The 16022-nt window shown below is 37.1% G+C and overlaps 1 protein-coding gene across 1 annotated transcript; it reads right to left on the reverse strand.

Annotated features, from left to right (window-relative positions):
- Positions 1-15054: 15054 nt before the first annotated feature.
- Positions 15055-15597, reverse strand: LOC131650654 (uncharacterized). Its single transcript, XM_058920360.1, has one exon. It carries the CDS (start codon positions 15595-15597, stop codon positions 15055-15057), a length of 543 nt encoding a protein of 180 aa, XP_058776343.1.
- Positions 15598-16022: the final 425 nt, after the last annotated feature.

Raw genomic sequence — 16022 nt, forward strand, 5'->3', positions numbered from 1 at the left:
AAAATATGTGAAAGGGCCAGGGATCGAACCCTGGACCCTGAGGATAAACAGGGCGCGCGTCAACCACTTCAACTAACGTGGTTAGTTGTTTAAAAATTGAAGCAAACACCTTATATGTAATCAAAACGAAAACTAATGGAAATTAGCGCGAAATTCAAACAGACCAACCATACCATGACACCTATTCATCTTCCTCGACCAAACCTGCAACACACTGCATAATTAGCTACGAATTCCCTACAGATTTTCCGTAGCAAACTAAACTACCAAAACAGCGAATAGCACATACTCATGCATAAACATGGCGCGACCCCCCTATCTTCTTCGTTTTGATCTCGCGAGTTCAACCAAGCTACTCTCACGCCCTAATTTTACTTCTACGCAGAACCCCCAATTCAAACCCTAAAAACTCGAAAACGGTCTCTAATGGCTAATCACGATAGAACCACGCAAACGATAAATTTCTTGCCCAGAAACGATCACAGCATTGAGAACAATCATGATATACAATTAATTTGCAATAAGCATGCGTGGATTACTCTAATCGATCAAAAGTTTGAAACCTCATACCTTGGCTCGATGGAGAACAATCTGGGGGTGTTGAAGCCGTGTGATGATCCCAATCGATTCAGAATGCTCCAAGGAGTGTATAGCAAGCCTTAGAATCCTCTAACTCTTCCTTAATCTCCAAAACCGATTTGAAATTTTTGGTGACTTCCTTGTGTTCTTGAGGATCGTTTTTCTGCAGAATTTTTCTCCCCTAATCCTTTGCCTCGTGTTTTGTACTTATAGGGTGTGAATTAGGTCACTTAAAACAATCCAAAATACTCTTGAATCCAATCTTTCCAAGTTTGTGGAAATTGACTTTTTCTTTGAATATAATCTTTCTATTTTGGCCAAAACCTCACTTATTCTTTCTCAATCCAATTGTCACGAAAATTGCCATATATTTTGTCATTAATATTAATTGGAAATCACCAAAATATATTTTCCAACAAAACATTTGATTTTCTTTTAATTAACTTATTTTAAATCATTAAAAAATGAAATAAAATTATATATTAATTAAATAGAAAGTAAAATTTGTGGCATGGGGTTTGGGTAACTTGTGGATCAAGTTTGAGTTGTAAAACATAGGCCCATTTGTAAAATTTCTCAATTTGAAACTTCTTTTTTTCACATTTGGTCCTCAAAAATCACCCGACTTTGATCGATCACATCTCACTCAATTTTTAAGCTATGAGAGAGTTCTAATACTTTTTGGAAACCTCAAGAGGTCCTCTATAAGCCACTTTGGAATATACTTTTCATTTGGAGCTTTTATCTTGATCATATCCTCTTTGGGAAAAAACTGCTTTTGAAGGATGCCTGAAAATGACCTGTAATCTTTTGCATTGTATCTCTCAAATGAATCATTTCTAGCCCTGGCTTGTGAGAGACAAAGTTGTAGGGAATCCAATTTCCTTTAAAATAGGCTTTGAGTGGGGAATTTTTGATGTTCCATGTGAAAGTTATGCCCAATCAAAGTTGGGTTGACTTTCTCCTAAGAAACCCTAATTTGAACCTTTTTGCATTTGTTCATCTCTGAGTTTCTATTAATGGAATCATGATCAATCTTTGATCAAATGATGGTTATGCACCTCTATACTTGATGTTTGACCAATGATCATAGTTTGAATCATGCTTTGATTGCAGTTGACCTTCAAGTTTGAATCAGTTGACTGTGGATCTTGGGGATTGTTTGAGCAAAGCTTTGGCACTGAATCTTGAACCTTGAATCATTGTGAATGGAACATGGAGGGCAAATTTTGGGGTATGACAGCTGCCCCTGTTCAATCTTCTTGAACCTGAAGAGGTAGAAGATGATTGGACACTGAAATGCCCCGAAATTTGCTTGCATCGGAAAGGAGATCTGTGGGAGATGGGCTTATAGATGCCATCCATTTGCATAAGGTTACCTGAAGAGATTCCTGAACAGGGTGTATTGAAGATTGTTGTGGAGAAACTTAGGCTTTGAACAATGCCTAGGAAGAATGTCTTAGAGAAGACTAACTGAAGAGTTCTATAAAAGAACTAGGTGTATCTTAGAAAAGATTGGATAAATATTTTAAGAGGACTACCTAGAAAGGCATGATGTGTCTTAAGACTGACTTAGAAAAGGTTTTTTTTTTGTTTTGAAATGGATGTAATACGTCTTACACAAGACTCACTTGGAAAGGCTCCTGGATAGGATACGAGATATCTTAACAAGATTACCTAGGGAGGTTCCTATAAAGAGAACGATATGTTTTAAACAAAACTATCTAGAAAGATTCCTATAAAGGGAACGATATGTTTTAAACAAAACTTCCTAGAAAGGTTCCTACAAAGGACATGAAACGTTTTAAACAAAACTTCCTAGAAAGGTTCCTACAAAGGACATGAAACGTTTTAAACAAAACTACCTATAGAGGTTCCTATAAAGGGAATGATACATTTTAAACAAAATTATCTAGAGAGATTCCTATAAAGGATACGATACGTTTTAAACAAAACTATCTAGAAAGATTCCTATAGAGGGCGTGGAATGTTTTTAAACAAAACTACCTAGAAAGGTTAGGATATGTCTTAAGCAAGACTGCTTGGAAAGATTAGGATAATTGTCTTGGACAAAACTACCTGGAGAGGTAAGAAATTCTTTGGTTGCTTCTGGATTGTCTTTGAAGAAAGACTTGGAATGAGGTATTTGGAATTGTATCTGTGTGCGTTGAGATTGAATCGTGGATACGATCGCATCTGTACTGTAATTGGATGATAACATCCTTTTGACTATGAAGTGACCTGCAAAGGTAGCGTTAGTTTTATGCAATGCCATGATGCATGTGTCATGTAATGCGACTCTCAATGAGAGTTATGCATGTATGCCTATCCCACAATGCGGGATGTGAATAGTACAGGCGTGAGAAGATCAAATATGCAACAATGCTTTTTGTATGATGCTAGTGTGATTTCCCGATTATCAGAAATTTTGAGAGACGTGCCCCTTAATCTGAAGGAGGGACCTTTCGAGGGAACTCGAATTTCACCATGTTTTTCCAGATATGTATTGCCCCAGTGTTTGAATTCTTGAAAGATATGCCCCCCAGTCAATAGGATTGTATGCCCCTGTTCTAGGAAAACCCTCTGAACGTGGTCTCCCCATCTAAGGGTCCTTATCAGGAATGATCGTATTTGATTAGGCCAGTTTAGAGGTCTCCTTCATGCTAAGTGTTGGTTTGAATATGAAGCAGATGCTGAGTCATGCGTTTTGGCCGCGCCTGACGGATAGTGATTTGCTGGGTACTCAGAATGAGATGCTGTCTTTTATAAGATTACCTGAAGAGGTCCTTGGAAAGAATGGGAAATTGTCTTAAACAAGATTGTGCTTTAAACAAAGCTCAAAGGGATATGTTTGTGTAGAGGGTCAAAAAGATTCCTATAGAGGATAAATAATGTTTTATGGAATGTGGGGTTTTAAACAAAACTTAGGAAACTCATCTTGAAGAAGATCGCCCTAGAAAGGATGGTAAACTGTCTTAGAGAAGACTCGGTACTTTGAACAAAGTTTGATAAGGTTTTTGGAAGCATAAGTGAAGTTTTGAACATGTCTAAAAAAGACTAACTAAAAAAGTTAAGAGATGTCTTACAGAAGATTACCTAGAAAAGGTTCTTGGAAATGAATATATCTTAGAGAAGACTGTCTGAAAGGGTTTGAAAATAGAAAGGATAAGAAGGCGGGTTTTTAAAAGACTTTTTGGAAAAGGTTCCTAGAAAGGGTAAGAAGTATTTGAACACGTCTTAAAGAAGACTATATGGACAGATTGAGAAATATCCTAAAAAGGTTCCTGGAAAGGATGTGAGAGTGGCATTGACATCATCTGATACTGAGAGACCTTTGCAACGTGCCCCCAGGTAATGGGCTTGCCCCATGGGCTATTCAGCGTCTTTGAGAGATTCCATGGATCTTGATTTGATTGCCCCATGTAAATGGGATAAATGACGAGTTATGCCCCGTGTGCATTTCAGCTATCTCAGTCATGTGTGAGAGATGCTTCTTCTTTTGACAAGCTTTTAAAAGCTACTTCGTCAGTCAGTAGGATTTTTAGACATTAACCATGCCCCATGCAACTTCTCCCTGATGTTAACCTTTAAATCTATATAGACAAGTGTACTTTATAATGAAATGCAAATGCATACGTCTGTCTTGAAAGTTTGAAAACATTTTTTTTTGAGTAAAACAAAGTTTTTTTTTTTGTAAGAAAGTGATATCAACTCAAGAGTTATAGTAGACCTTAAGGAGTCAGGATACTTTTAGTAACGCTATGCTTTCGAACTAACCATGCTTCAGTTAGGACTTTTAAAGGTTGTAATGTGGCCTGGTTCACGGTTTAAAGAAACAAAAGATAAAGGCTCAAAGTTTATTTGTACCCATCCCAATCTTCGTGATGTTCTCCAGTCCTATGCTCAGTTAGCTATGCATTTAGTCTCCAAAAGAGTTTGGGAATTGTGACATTGACATTTATAATGGTTCAAAAACCAAAGGTTTATCTGCAAAGGCAGTCATTCTCCTTTTTTGTAGTATTTTCCTTTTGTCGAAGGTACATAGTAACCCTTTTTTCGACTTTATTATCCCTAACTTTTGCCTGAACTGTTTGTTTTAAAACTACAGTCAGCGGGATGCCCCAATTTTGCCTAAGTCTCATTAATAGGTTTTGACTTAGCGGGCCTTTGTAATGCTTTTTGCTTTGCGGATATTGACTGCCAAATTATTGATGACGCGGGGAACCGTCGGTGATTATGTTCAAAGGAACAACTTGGAATAATTAAGTTAACTGAGCAACTACCCTACCCCAGGTTATGTATCAAGGATTTTATTTTATACGAAGGAAAACTCCTACTTCTTTAGGCTCAAAGGGGTTGACAAGGGATTAACATCCTTATATCTCCGTTATTTAGGAATTGAAACAATGCCTGTACATCGTCAACACGGTCTGTTCGAAAGCGTAGTATATGAAATTGTGTATCGTTTTCGTCATTCTCCCTCAAAAGGTGTATGACTTTGATCGAGAGTTGAATATCACAAAGAAGAAAACCAAGTAAAAACACAATTTTAAATATAGTGAGAACACTAGGAATGAATCAAGACAAACGTAAGCAATGCATTAATGATTTTTTTAAAAGTACATAGCATATGTCATAAGACTAATGTTTAAACAAACGGAAAGAAATTGCGAATGGAAACAAAACTAATGATCTAAGAAATCCTCCTTCTAGCCACCTATGGTGTTAGACTTGCTAGGATCTTCGAACTCAATGAGCCCTTCTTCAATCAAATCTTGGATCTTGTGCTTCAACGGCCCACAATCCTCTGTATCATGACCAGGACTATCTGAATGATAAGCGCACCTAGCATGATGCTTGTACCCGGGAGCGGGGTTAGCCGGAGCTGAGTATGGAGGTAGCAGAGTTATCAGGTTCTGACTGAGCAAACGTTGCAAAGCTTGAGCCAATGGCATGTACAACGGAGTGAATGATCGTTTCGGCTTGGACCTCCAGGTGCGCTGGCCAGCCTGTTGCTTTTGCTGATCCCTTTGTTGTGATACTGGAGTCTGATTACCCATGACTGCCCCCACAATGTTGGATTCCTTCTTTGCGTCATATGACTTCTTTGGAGGGTAGGAACCTGAGGGTGCCCCTTGTATCTTCCCATTCTTGATTCCATTTTCAATTCTCTCACCAATGACTACCAGGTCCGAGAACCCTGAAGATATGCTTCCGACCATCTTGTCGTAGTATGGTCCTTGCAAGGTGCTCATAAATATGTCCACCAGTTCTTTTTCCATTAGGGGAGGTTGGACTCGAGAAGCCATTTCCCTCCACCTTTGGGCATACTCCTTGAATGATTCATCCTTCTTCTGTGACATGTTTTGTAATTGCATCCGATTGGGTGCCATGTCCAAGTTGTACTTGTACTGCTTCAAGAATGTGTTAGCCAGATCATTCCAGCTTCTGATATAGGATTTCTCCAGTTGCATATACCAGTCAATAGATGCTCCGCTTAAACTTTCTTGAAAGAAGTGTATCATCAGTTTTTGGTCGTGAGCATAAGCCGCCATTTTTCGCACATACATGCGCAAGTGATTCCTCGGGCACGTGAGCCCTTTGTATTTCTCGAAGTCGGGAATCTTGAATTTGTGTGGGATAGTCAAGTCTGAGACCAAACTCATTTCGAAGGTATTCACGTCAAAGACATCGTATCCTTCTACCACTTTTAGTCTCTCTTCTAGCGCCTTGATTTGTTCACTACCCTTGGAGTCTTCCCTAGAGTTAGGAATAGACTGTTGTGTCTGAGGTACTTGGTCTGAGTTGTCCACCTCTTGCACTCCGTATTGTAGATCCAGGTAATCATCGTCCTTAGGGACATTGCTAGCAGGAATGCGTACTGTGCGGGTTGTCCCTTTTGTTTGTGGAGTGGGGACAAATCCTTCTTGAGAGGCCTCTCCTTTCTCTTGGAATTGGATAGCCCTTCTGACAGATCGGGCCTGAGATTTGTCCTTATCCGGGCCAAAGCCTGAAACAAATCCTAGCAGCGGGTTTTTGTCGTTAGGGATCTCATCCTGAACCAGGGTATCCCCAGACTGAACCTCTTTTGCCTTGTCTTGTTTGTCTAGGAGGGCCTTCATGAATTCTAGCATCTGAGCCATACCTCCTTTAACCTCTTCCACACTGACCTTCAGTTGATCTACTTCCTCACGAAGGGCGGCTTGATTCTGTTCCAACTGATCCATTGATTTTTTCTGCTGAAATCTTGTTTGATAGTATGGTCGGGATGTTAGGTTATCCTTCCCAATGGTCCCTTGCTCTGGAGATAGAAGAGGAATCTTCTCTTAATGTCATGAAAATGATGTGTATGCCATGCGTGATGTGTATGATATCCTTTCTTTTTTTTTTTGAATAAAATATGATGCAAGAATGCACATGATGTATGATGAATGAAAAAAGAAATAATAAAAATAATGATCAACACAATATATACATATAGCACAAATCACATAAGTTCATAGGTTCGACGTAGCGGCTCTTGGGAGCCAACCTTTTAATAGGGGGTGTTCTAGAAGGTCTCATGGGGTCGTTCGTAGCCTCCGAGACTTTTTGTCTCTTCGGATTTTAGAACAACTCATTTTATCCATGAGGTTCGAATTTTTGGGGTAGGTTCCCGGAGAGATCAGCTAAGTATCCAGTCCAGCCCTCCACAAAGTCAAGCTTCGTTTCGGACCTTTCCAAATACCTAACCCACTCCGAGTGGAGTTATCAGTGAGACTCGTAAGGCGATTCATGTCCCCTTTTGGTCTCAAAGTTAACTCCCACACTTAGGGTTTTAACACTACATAATATATCCAGCAGTATATAAAAATATAGCAGGAAATAAAAATATAAACGTATTCACATAAGTGATCAAATATAAACATATCCTGAATAATTAAATATTTTTAAATAAAAATAAATAAATAAACAAATTAAAAAAAAATAAAAAATAATTACAAACCCTGAAAAAGGCGCGTTAACCAAACCCTAAAAAGTTGCCAAACCTAAACTCTGCCAAAGCCTAAAGCCTATAGGAGCATAGTAATTCACCGTTATAGTTATCCCCAGCAGGGTCGCCAGCTGTAGCAACCTGCCTAAAAATTTTAACTTTAGAGTCGCCACCTATTCTGAAGGGCGAATAGGAAACCCTACGCAGTTTAGAGATCAGGGTAAGATACTATATTCAGGTCGAGGGAAGGTGTTAGGCACCCTCAACCCTTTCCTAAAGGCTAACATTGCAAAGATGAAGGTTTATGACTAACATAAAGAAAGATGACAGACAGTCAATAGGGTTAAGGCAAATAATTGAACATGATTAGAATATGGAGGAAGGGGACTCGCCTTGTTGCCAAGTGCCTACGTATCTCCTTATGGAGAATCAGAGTCAACGTAGTTCGGGGGACGGGTTGTACGCCCTTGAGGTTTGAAATTTGTTTTGAAGGTTTGAAGGCTTTGAATAGCCTGTCGTAGATAAACATCTGTATTTTTGAATTTGAAGTTTGAATGGATTTTAGAATTATTTTAGGGTTTGGGCGTACAACCCTGATTTGGCACAATTAACCGCAATGATCAATGGGTTTGATCACCATAGTCAAAAGATTAGGGGTTTTGTACCATTACCAATTCAAATCGATTGATTCGATTATCACTAATAACAGATTATTGTATTTTATTATTTTTGTGAATTTTGTTTTGTATTGTTACCTCTCATAACCGGTTAACACGATTATAAATAATAACAAATTGGAATTTAGAAAGCAGGAAAGTTAATCATCACAACTAATAAAATAGTTGCAACCATTTAACTAAATAGAAATTATTTGTATTTTATTTTAATTAAATAAACATTTTAATTAAAATCATTATTGCCCATAGCGATTAATCGATTTAATCGGCACGAACAATAAATTGTATTTTAATATAAATATCATATAATAATTTATTTATAAAAATAATAATTATTATTAACAAATATATCAAAATAATTTAATTAAAACAATTATATTAATTAAAATTAAGTGTTTATTAGGGTTTTGATTCAATATGGTTGTAATTAGGGTGTATGGTATGGTCATGGAATCAGGGGCGTCAGATCTAGTTAAGGGCAGAATCTAAGGATCATATTGGGAGGGTGTACTGTGAAGATTTGAGGCTGAGGTACACTGGATCATGCGTAGAAAATTAAACAAAATATGTGAAAGGGCCAGGGATCGAACCCTGGACCCTGAGGATAAACAGGGCGCGCGTCAACCACTTCAACTAACGTGGTTAGTTGTTTAAAAATTGAAGCAAACACCTTATATGTAATCAAAACGAAAACTAATGGAAATTAGCGCGAAATTCAAACAGACCAACCATACCATGACACCTATTCATATTCCTCGACCAAACCTGCAACACACTGCATAATTAGCTACGAATTCCCTACAGATTTTCCGTAGCAAACTAAACTACCAAAACAGCGAATAGCACATACTCATGCATAAACATGGCGCGACCCCCCTATCTTCTTCGTTTTGATCTCGCGAGTTCAACCAAGCTACTCTCACGCCCTAATTTTACTTCTACGCAGAACCCCCAATTCAAACCCTAAAAACTCGAAAACGGTCTCTAATGGCTAATCACGATAGAACCACGCAAACGATAAATTTCTTGCCCAGAAACGATCACAGCATTGAGAACAATCATGATATACAATTAATTTGCAATAAGCATGCGTGGATTACTCTAACCGATCAAAAGTTTGAAACCTCATACCTTGGCTCGATGGAGAACAATCTGGGGGTGTTGAAGCCGTGTGATGATCCCAATCGATTCAGAATGCTCCAAGGAGTGTATAGCAAGCCTTAGAATCCTCTAACTCTTCCTTAATCTCCAAAACCGATTTGAAATTTTTGGTGACTTCCTTGTGTTCTTGAGGATCGTTTTTCTGCAGAATTTTTCTCCCCTAATCCTTTGCCTCGTGTTTTGTACTTATAGGGTGTGAATTAGGTCACTTAAAACAATCCAAAATACTCTTGAATCCAATCTTTCCAAGTTTGTGGAAATTGACTTTTTCTTTGAATATAATCTTTTTATTTTGGCCAAAACCTCACTTATTCTTTCTCAATCCAATTGTCACGAAAATTGCCATATATTTTGTCATTAATATTAATTGGAAATCACCAAAATATATTTTCCAACAAAACATTTGATTTTCTTTTAATTAACTTATTTTAAATCATTAAAAAATGAAATAAAATTATATATTAATTAAATAGAAAGTAAAATTTGTGGCATGGGGTTTGGGTAACTTGTGGATCAAGTTTGAGTTGTAAAACATAGGCCCATTTGTAAAATTTCTCAATTTGAAACTTCTTTTTTTCACATTTGGTCCTCAAAAATCACCCGACTTTGATCGATCACATCTCACTCAATTTTTAAGCTATGAGAGAGTTCTAATACTTTTTGGAAACCTCAAGAGGTCCTCTATAAGCCACTTTGGAATATAATTTTCATTTGGAGCTTTTATCTTGATCATATCCTCTTTGGGAAAAAACTGCTTTTGAAGGATGCCTGAAAATGACCTGTAATCTTTTGCATTGTATCTCTCAAATGAATCATTTCTAGCCCTGGCTTGTGAGAGACAAAGTTGTAGGGAATCCAATTTCCTTTAAAATAGGCTTTGAGTGGGGAATTTTTGATGTTCCATGTGAAAGTTATGCCCAGTCAAAGTTGGGTTGACTTTCTCCTAAGAAACCCTAATTTGAACCTTTTTGCATTTGTTCATCTCTGAGTTTCTATTAATGGAATCATGATCAATCTTTGATCAAATGATGGTTATGCACCTCTATACTTGATGTTTGACCAATGATCATAGTTTGAATCATGCTTTGATTGCAGTTGACCTTCAAGTTTGAATCAGTTGACTGTGGATCTTGGGGATTGTTTGAGCAAAGCTTTGGCACTGAATCTTGAACCTTGAATCATTGTGAATGGAACATGGAGGGCAAATTTTGGGGTATGACAGTGAGTCTTCTAGAGGTGGCAGATTTGGAAGAGGCAGAAGCAGAGGTCGAAACTCACGTGGCAGATCTGGAAGAGGCGCAAATGGCGGAAGATGGAATGAAGCATCAAACAAATGGTGCAAAATTTGTAACAGCGGCACTCATGACGAGAAGGACTGTTGGAACAAAGGTAAACCGCAATGTCACAATTGCAAGAGATTCAGGCACCTTCAAAAGGATTGTCGTCTTGCAAATCAGCAACATGCTTCGTACACAGAAGGAGAATCTGATGAAGGAAATTTGTTTTTTGCTTGTCAAAAAGCATTGCATTAAGAAGGTGAAAATGTTTGGGATTTGGACAGCGGCTGTAGCAACCATATGACCAGACAAAAGGAAGCATTTATAAAGATCGATTCTTTATTCGGCTCGAAAGTTAAATTGGGCAATGGAGAACATGTCGAAGTGAAAGGGAAAGGAAGCATTGGAGTCACCACGAAGCAAGGAAGCAAAGTCATACATGACACGTTTTATGTGCCAGAATTAGACAAAAATTTGCTTAGCATTGGACAACTTCTAGAGCACGGCTATTCTCTAAACTTTGAGAATAGGGAGTGCAGAATTTTTGACTCAGAAAGAAGAAGTGTTTCCGTTGTGAAGATGACTAGCAACAGGAGCTTTCCACTATCTTTCAACTATGAGAAAAATGTAAGCATGATGGCCAGAGAAGAGAATGACTCGTGTTTATGGCACAGGAGACTTGGGCATTTGAATTACGAAAGTCTCAAGTTACTCTATCAAAAGAAGATGGTGTATGGGCTGCCAAGAATCGAAGAAAAATATGGTGTGTGTGTGTGTGTGTGTGTGTGTGTGTGTGGAGGATGTGTCCTTGGCAAACACCACCGACAACCATTTCCAAAGGAAGGTGCAAGTTGAGCCAAACAAGTGTTGGAACTTATACACACAGATGTGTGTGGCCCTATGAATACTTTGTCTCATGGCAAAAACAGGTACTTTATCTCGTTTATTGACGACTTTACCCGCATGACTTGGGTATATTTCATGAGAGAAAAATCTGAAGCGTTTGTAATCTTTAAGAAGTTTAAAGCATTAGTTGAAAAACAAAGTGGCAGATTTATAAAGATGCTGAGAAGTGATCGAGGGAAGGAGTACACCTCAAATGAATTTCACAAATTTTGTGAAGATGAAGGTGTTGAAAGACAACTCACTATTGGCTATACACCTCAGCAAAATGGTGTATCTGAAAGAAAGAACCAAATTGTGATGGAGATGGCGAAATCTATGCTACTTGAGAAAGGTTTACCTAAAACCTTTTGGCCCGAGGCCGTTAACACTGTTGTGTATTTGATGAACAGGTGTCCAACAAAGGCCGTGTGGCAAAAGACTCCATTTGAAGCCTGGAGTGGAAGAACACCGTCGGTGAACCATCTTAAAATTTTTGGATGTGTTTGCTATGCTCAAATTCCAAAATAAAAGAGGACAAAGCTGGAAGAAACAAGTGAAAGATGTGTCTTTATTGGCTATAGTTCCATGTCAAAGGGCTATAGACTTTACAACTTGAAGACAAACAAGGTGATCATTAGTCGGGATGTTGTATTTGATGAGAATGCTTCTTGGAATTCGGAAGAAGACAAAATGAAGGAGAAAACAATCCCTGCAATCATATTACAACAACAAAATTTAGCAGCTGAGAATGAGCAACCAGCTCCATGTACACCAAGTTCCTCATCCTCTCCAAGTTCACCAAGTTCAAGTTCATCATCTCCCATCTCAACTCCAATAAAATTGAAGGATTTGAGTAATATTTATGCAAGATGCAACTATTGTGTTGTGGAACCAGAAAATTTTGATGAAGCAATCAAAGAAGATGTTTGGAGGAATGCGATGCAAGAAGAGATAAATGCCATTGAGAAAAACAAAACATGGCAGCTAGTTGAAAAGCCAAATGACAAAGAAGCTATTAGAGTAAAGTGGGTGTACAAATTAAAGCATGATCAAGATGGGTCAATTCAAAGAGCCAAGGCTAGATTGGTAGTAAAAGGCTATGCACAACAGCTTAGAATTGACTATAGTGAAACTTTTGCCCCAGTTGCAAGATTGGATACTATACGAACAGTTATTGCATTAGCAGCTCAGGAAGGGTGGAACCTGTACCAACTTGATGTGAAGTCAGCTTTCCTGAATGGAGAATTAAAAGAAGAGGTATATGTGCAGCAACCTCAAGGCTTTGTGACTAAAGGCCAAGAAGAAAAAGTTTACAAGTTGAAGAAAGCTCTCTATGGGTTGAAACAAGCCCCTAGAGCATGGTATAGTGAAATTGACAGCTACTTCATTCCACAAGGATTTCAAAGAAGTCAGAGTGAGCATACCTTGTATGTGAAGCATCAAGGTAAAGATGATATCCTTCTTGTTGCCCTTTATGTTGATGATTTGGTGTATACGGGTAACAACAAGAAAATGGTTGAAAATTTTAAAATAGAAATGATGAAAAAATATGAGATGAGTGATCTTGGCTTGCTGCATCATTTTCTTGGTATTGAGGTTTACCAATATGAATATGGAGTCTTTATTTGTCAAAGGAGATATGCTGAAAATATTTTGAAAAAGTTTGGCATGAATGGCTGCAAACCTGTTAATATTCCTTTAGTGGTGAATGAAAAATTAAAAAAGGAAGATGGTGGAAGATTAGTAGATGCAAGCATGTATAGAAGTTTGGTTGGAAGCTTGTTTTATCTAACAGCTACACGACCCGACTTAATGTTCGCTGCTAGTTTACTCTCAAGGTACATGAGTAAACCAAGTCATTTACATCTTGGAGCAGCAAAACGAGTTCTAAGGTATGTCATGGGAACCATGGAGCATGGGATCAGGTTTGAAAAAAATTCTAAACTCGAAATTAAAGGCTATTGTGATAGTGATTGGGCTGGAAGTATTGATGACATGAAAAGCACTTCTGGTTATATGTTCAGCCTAGGTTCAGGAGTAATTTCTTGGTGTTCGAAGAAACAAGACACTGTAGCGCAATCTTCAGCTGAAGCAGAATATTTGGCAGCTGGTTTGGCTACACAACAATCATTGTGGTTGAGAAGAATACTTGAAGATATCGGAGAAAAGCAAGAAGAAAGTCTGTTGCTTCACTGTGACAATAAATCAGCAATAGCCATGGCAAAGAATCCCGTTTTCCACAGTCGAACAAGACATATTAATATAAAGCACCACTTCATTCGAAGTGTGATCGAAGATGGCGATGTGCAGTTAGTGTTCTGTAGTTCACAAGAGCAGCTTGCGGACATTTTTACTAAAGCACTACCAAGAGGAAGATTTCAACAACTTAGAGAAGCAATGGGAGTTAAAGAGCAACACATTAAGGGGGGTGTTAAAATTAATGTGTTGTAACCACCACTGGCTTTAGTAAGAATTATGAGAGAATTGCAACCATCAAATTCTAATTATTGTCTTTATTTAGAGTTATGTTAGAGTTGTAAAATTAAGATTGAGAGAACCAAGAGTCCTCATCTTAATTATCATCTTATTGCATTCTATGTCTTTTTTTATTCAAGCCTATATAAAGGCTTTGTAATGCTAAGAAAGATATAGTAGTTGGTGGTGAATTCAATAAAATAGTAGTTTTAAAGCATATCTTCCACCAGTGGAAGTATAGTGAAAAAAGTAAGCATATCTTCCACCAGTGGAAGTATAGTGCAAAAAGTGACTAAAACCAGTTTTCCTCTGCAGAATACTGCAACACCATAATTTATCACATACCACCTCTAGAATACCAACAACAGTAATTTTGGTGGTCGATGTGACTGAAGGATTACTTTTGAGCCTTCTACTTTAGATGAAAAATATTAAGCAAGATAAGGCACCTATTGTAAAGGTTTTCACATGTGGAGTGATCAAAGAGCTAAATAACTCTACCATACTGTATGATTAAGCAAGTTAGCGTGGCCTGTGTTAACATTACAATTAGATACAACCATGAGCAAATTCAATAATGCTCAAGAGCCATACTGTAATATCTGGTATAATTATCATCTAATCACTATTAATAATTTAATTGAAGAAGTCATTAGAGGATAATTAGTACTAGTCATATTATTTAGTCTAATTGTGAGATAATTGACTAAATGAAGTGTAAGGGGTATTATAGTCTTTCCATCTTTTAAATGAGGAACTTAAGCCTTTTTTGGCTTAACACATCATTGTAGAACAAAAAAAAAATCAGAATTTGTTTGAGGAAAGAAGAAGAGAATGTGAAAGAAGAGAAGGAATAGGAAAACCCATAGTATTCATCCATTTATTATCACAATATTTTGTTGGGTTACTTTAAATTTTGATTTTAACTATAATCTCATACTATTGAATCAAAACTACATAGTATTCATCCATTTATTATCACAATATTTTGTTGGGTTACTCATAAAATCACCACCCTTACAATTGACTATCCACGATTTATATATTTTGATATAATTTGAAGCACTTGACCACTTTGTTGAAGAACATCAACATTTTGGGCGACTAATGGACTCGTTTTATGTTGACGTAGACTATCACGACATTGAAGAATTTTATCCATAACATCACGTATACCTTTGATCATGGCTGGATAATGTTTAAGTGTTAGATCTTTTTCTGCAATCACAAGTCTAGCAATGATGCCATCAACGCTAAGAATATTTACTTTACAACGATAGTAATAGTTTATTTCAGTATAATTATCACCAATTTTATCAATCAATATGGATATTAGCATATCCGTGTTGGTTGAATTGTCAATAAGCCCATCAATCATGTAATCTGCAAAATCAACAAGACTAGCATCTTTTGCTCCTCCTGGCTTTGAGTTGAGAAGATTTGAACAATAGGAAGGATTTGAGGCTTCTTTGCAAATGACATCTACTTCAACAACTTTGTTTGAAATTGAATTCGAGGAAGCAACACATAATAAAAGAAGCGACAACAAGAAAGACATATATTGATTCATTTTTGTGTTTTTTGTGCGAGTATTTTTATTGATTTTACTCTTGATTTTATAGTGTTCATTCATTCACATAATAGCGTGTATATTCTTCCGTCATTATTATAAGCAACAAAATTTTTTTAGATTAATTGAATAAATGATGTATTTGATTATTATTATATATAAGATACATTAATTATTCAATGAACCTAATTTTTTTATGGGTTTTTCTAACCTATGCAACATTGCATAGGATAAGGGCAATTAATAAACTATTTCTTTCCATATAAATTATCATATTAATTATTTTTCCGATGAAAAGTAATCTTTTATATTTTCTCTCTCCTACCCAACTAATGGATGAACATAAATAAATATAAATATGGTAATTTATTTTTAAAAAGTGGTGTATTAATTGTCTCTTATCCTATGCAAGGTTGCATAGGTTA

The sequence above is a fragment of the Vicia villosa genome, linkage group LG2, assembly GCF_029867415.1.
Source record: "Vicia villosa cultivar HV-30 ecotype Madison, WI linkage group LG2, Vvil1.0, whole genome shotgun sequence".
NCBI lineage: Eukaryota > Viridiplantae > Streptophyta > Magnoliopsida > Fabales > Fabaceae > Vicia > Vicia villosa.